Source organism: Adiantum capillus-veneris, chromosome 26, assembly GCF_014529385.1.
Source record: "Adiantum capillus-veneris isolate H3 chromosome 26, ASM1452938v2, whole genome shotgun sequence".
NCBI classification, from domain to species: domain Eukaryota; kingdom Viridiplantae; phylum Streptophyta; class Polypodiopsida; order Polypodiales; family Pteridaceae; genus Adiantum; species Adiantum capillus-veneris.
In genome coordinates, this window is record NC_140956.1 from 66002743 (window position 1) to 66005480 (window position 2738).

Sequence of the window (2738 nt, forward strand, 5' to 3'; positions counted from 1 at the left end):
ATTTAGAAAAGTGGTCTACGTGCTGGTACTTTCCTCTTCTTGACCGCCACCTCAAGATTGAATTCTAGCAAAATTATAAACCAACACACTATCCTAACCATGTTGCATTGTTTGTGCTTGATGGTTGATGAGCAAGAAAAAATAATTTGCAAGCAAATGGCGTTAAAACTTCTCTACCTACATTGATAGCCCCTCGCGTTCCATGGTCGTGTGATTTTTCTCAGCGAGGTTCAATTTTTGGCTAGCATATGCAATAGAAAGAAACTAGATTTCCGTCAACAAGCTGGGCCAAGATGTAGCCAGTGGCATAGTCACTGACATCAATATGTGTATGAAAGATGTTACCCCACTCCATTGAGGTGCTTTCAGAATAGGAGTGTCACCAATGCAGATTTGAGCTTCTCAAAAGCCACGTTGCAACTAGTAATTGATATAAGGGCCGATCTATCTTAGGACACATGTAGAAAAGTCCTCGGGAGTACTTATGATGGCGAATGAAAACTTGTACAACTCATGGGCTTGCCAACTTGAGAAGATTTATGATAACCAACATTTCCTCTCAATAAGTGATGATACCATAGTTGGACACTAAATGGCCAAGAATGCTACCATGCCTAACTATCAGCGTTCGGAAAAAATGTGTCTCAGCTTAATATGGTGCCGTTTTCAATTTCAAAAATGCCGGTTGAGGGCAGGGGGGAAAGGAGAAATACCGCCCCAAAATAGAGAAAAATAGTGTAAAAACCCGAAAAAACAACCTGACAAAATGAAAGAAAGGAATTTTGTATGTTTGGAAAAATGATTTTTCCCGAACACTGCTAACCATAGAGTTTTAGTGTGGCATTGTCTAATTTGGCTCTAACTTTAACGACACGCTTTACTTTTCAAAAAAGCATAAGAATGGCTAGCGGAGGAGTTTGCGCGTTAATGTTTCTAGAAGGCATTTTCCAGTATCATAAAAAGCAAAGTTTACGCGGAAATCAATTAGCAATAGCCGTGCTAAAAGGAGGGTTTAGGGTTATAAAAGGAGGCCGTGCGGCCATTTCCATTTTGTGGCATAAAACTCGAGCAGTTGCAGGTCGGTGCTTCCTACTCAGATTGTCGTCTCCAATATCCCTCCACCATGGCCAACCTTAGGCAGACGCTTGCAGGTATACGCAAAAGGTCTGCAGATCAAGAGGATCTCTTGCAACGTCATGATCAGCAACCGAGTATATCATCATCACCAGCAGCGCCTTATTATAATGAGAAGCAACGGCTGACTAGGCGACAGCCCAAGCTCAGGAGCCGCATCCTCAAAGACAATGCCTTCCTCGCGAAAGATGAAGGCTCTGCGCCTGTGCAACAAGACGTCGATGATGCGTCAGCTAGGGATCTGCATATTAATGAAGGCGCCCCGAGCTCTATATTAAGTAAGGATTATGGTATCCTGACGGACATGGAGGTGGCGTCCATCTTCTTGAGCTTTATAAGCGAGGTCAATAATATTGCGAATTCCAAGCTGCAAAAGTTATACAAGCAACGATGTCGTGCTGGCTCTGATGATCATCAACAGCATCACGCCATGGCCAACGTCAACAAGCTGCCCAGTACAGCAATTGGATCCAAGCAGATCAAGCAACACATGAAGATCGGCTCATCAGCAACGTCTGAGCAAGGCCAGCATAAAGATGTTCGTTGGATCATTGAACGGGTCGCATTGACGCCGGAAGGTCCAATTAGAATCAAGCTCGTTAATTGCTGCAGCTAAAGTACCGGAATGAAATAAAATAGCTATAAATTGTATTGCATAATGGAGGTAGGGTTTTGGTTCTTAAGGAGGCCTTCACGTGCTGCTGACAAATTAATCATGTATAACAAGCTTACTTTGACTTGTATTAAATTAATGGCATTACTTTGACTTGGATCAAATTAATGGCATTACTTGCCTTGGATCAAATTAATGGCATTACTTGCCTTGTCGACGTAGTTCCTATCCCTGATTGAAATTCCAATATTTAATTTCTCCAATTGCAGTTTTTTCACTTAATGGACACCCAGCTTTAGATGAGATTATGGTAATAGAATTTGGCTCGCGTTTCCTCAGGCTTCTCTTAATTAAGATGATCCTGTTTTTATATTAATTTTCTTTATTAACATCCATTAATTAAGTGGTCCCACCGAAACGTTCTCTTGAATATTGATTTTACGTGGAAAATTTCCATATCGTTGTCCCACGTAGCATACGTCTTTTTCATCAAGGGAAAACGTACTGTAGATTATCATGCCTCCATGAAACATGCATCCCACATGGGTCCTTCGCTTTCCATGAGGCAAAGCAGGTTTTGAGGTTTCAGAGCGACGAAACACGTTTTTAATGCTCAGATTAATGTAATGGCTAGATATCGACCATGCAAAAAACTCTACTTCGCATACAACAATTGTGTTTGGACATGCCAAGATTGAAGCTCTCGGACCTAGAACATAAGAGTTTGGCAACGTGATCGTTGGCGTGCTTCATCCACAAATTAAGAGTGCACAATGCCAAATAACAATCAAATTGCAGTATACTTCATACAAAAAGTTTGTGTACAAGATATATTAAGACGAAGGGTAGACTAGGTAAGCAAACCACACAATGGAAGTGTGGATTTGGAAGGGACAAGGAGGGGCCCAACAACGAAAAAAAGAGGCAACCCCGTCCCCTCCCAAAAGAAAAAAAAAAGAGGCCTATTGGGCTACTACCATAGGAGCATGAT

The 2738-nt window shown here is 41.7% G+C and overlaps 1 protein-coding gene across 1 annotated transcript; it reads left to right on the plus strand.

Annotated features, from left to right (window-relative positions):
* Positions 1–1123: 1123 nt before the first annotated feature.
* LOC147423586 (uncharacterized) lies at positions 1124–1750 on the plus strand. Its single transcript, XM_086501307.1, has one exon. It carries the CDS (start codon positions 1124–1126, stop codon positions 1748–1750), a length of 627 nt encoding a protein of 208 aa, XP_086357433.1.
* The last annotated feature ends 988 nt before the right edge of the window (positions 1751–2738 follow it).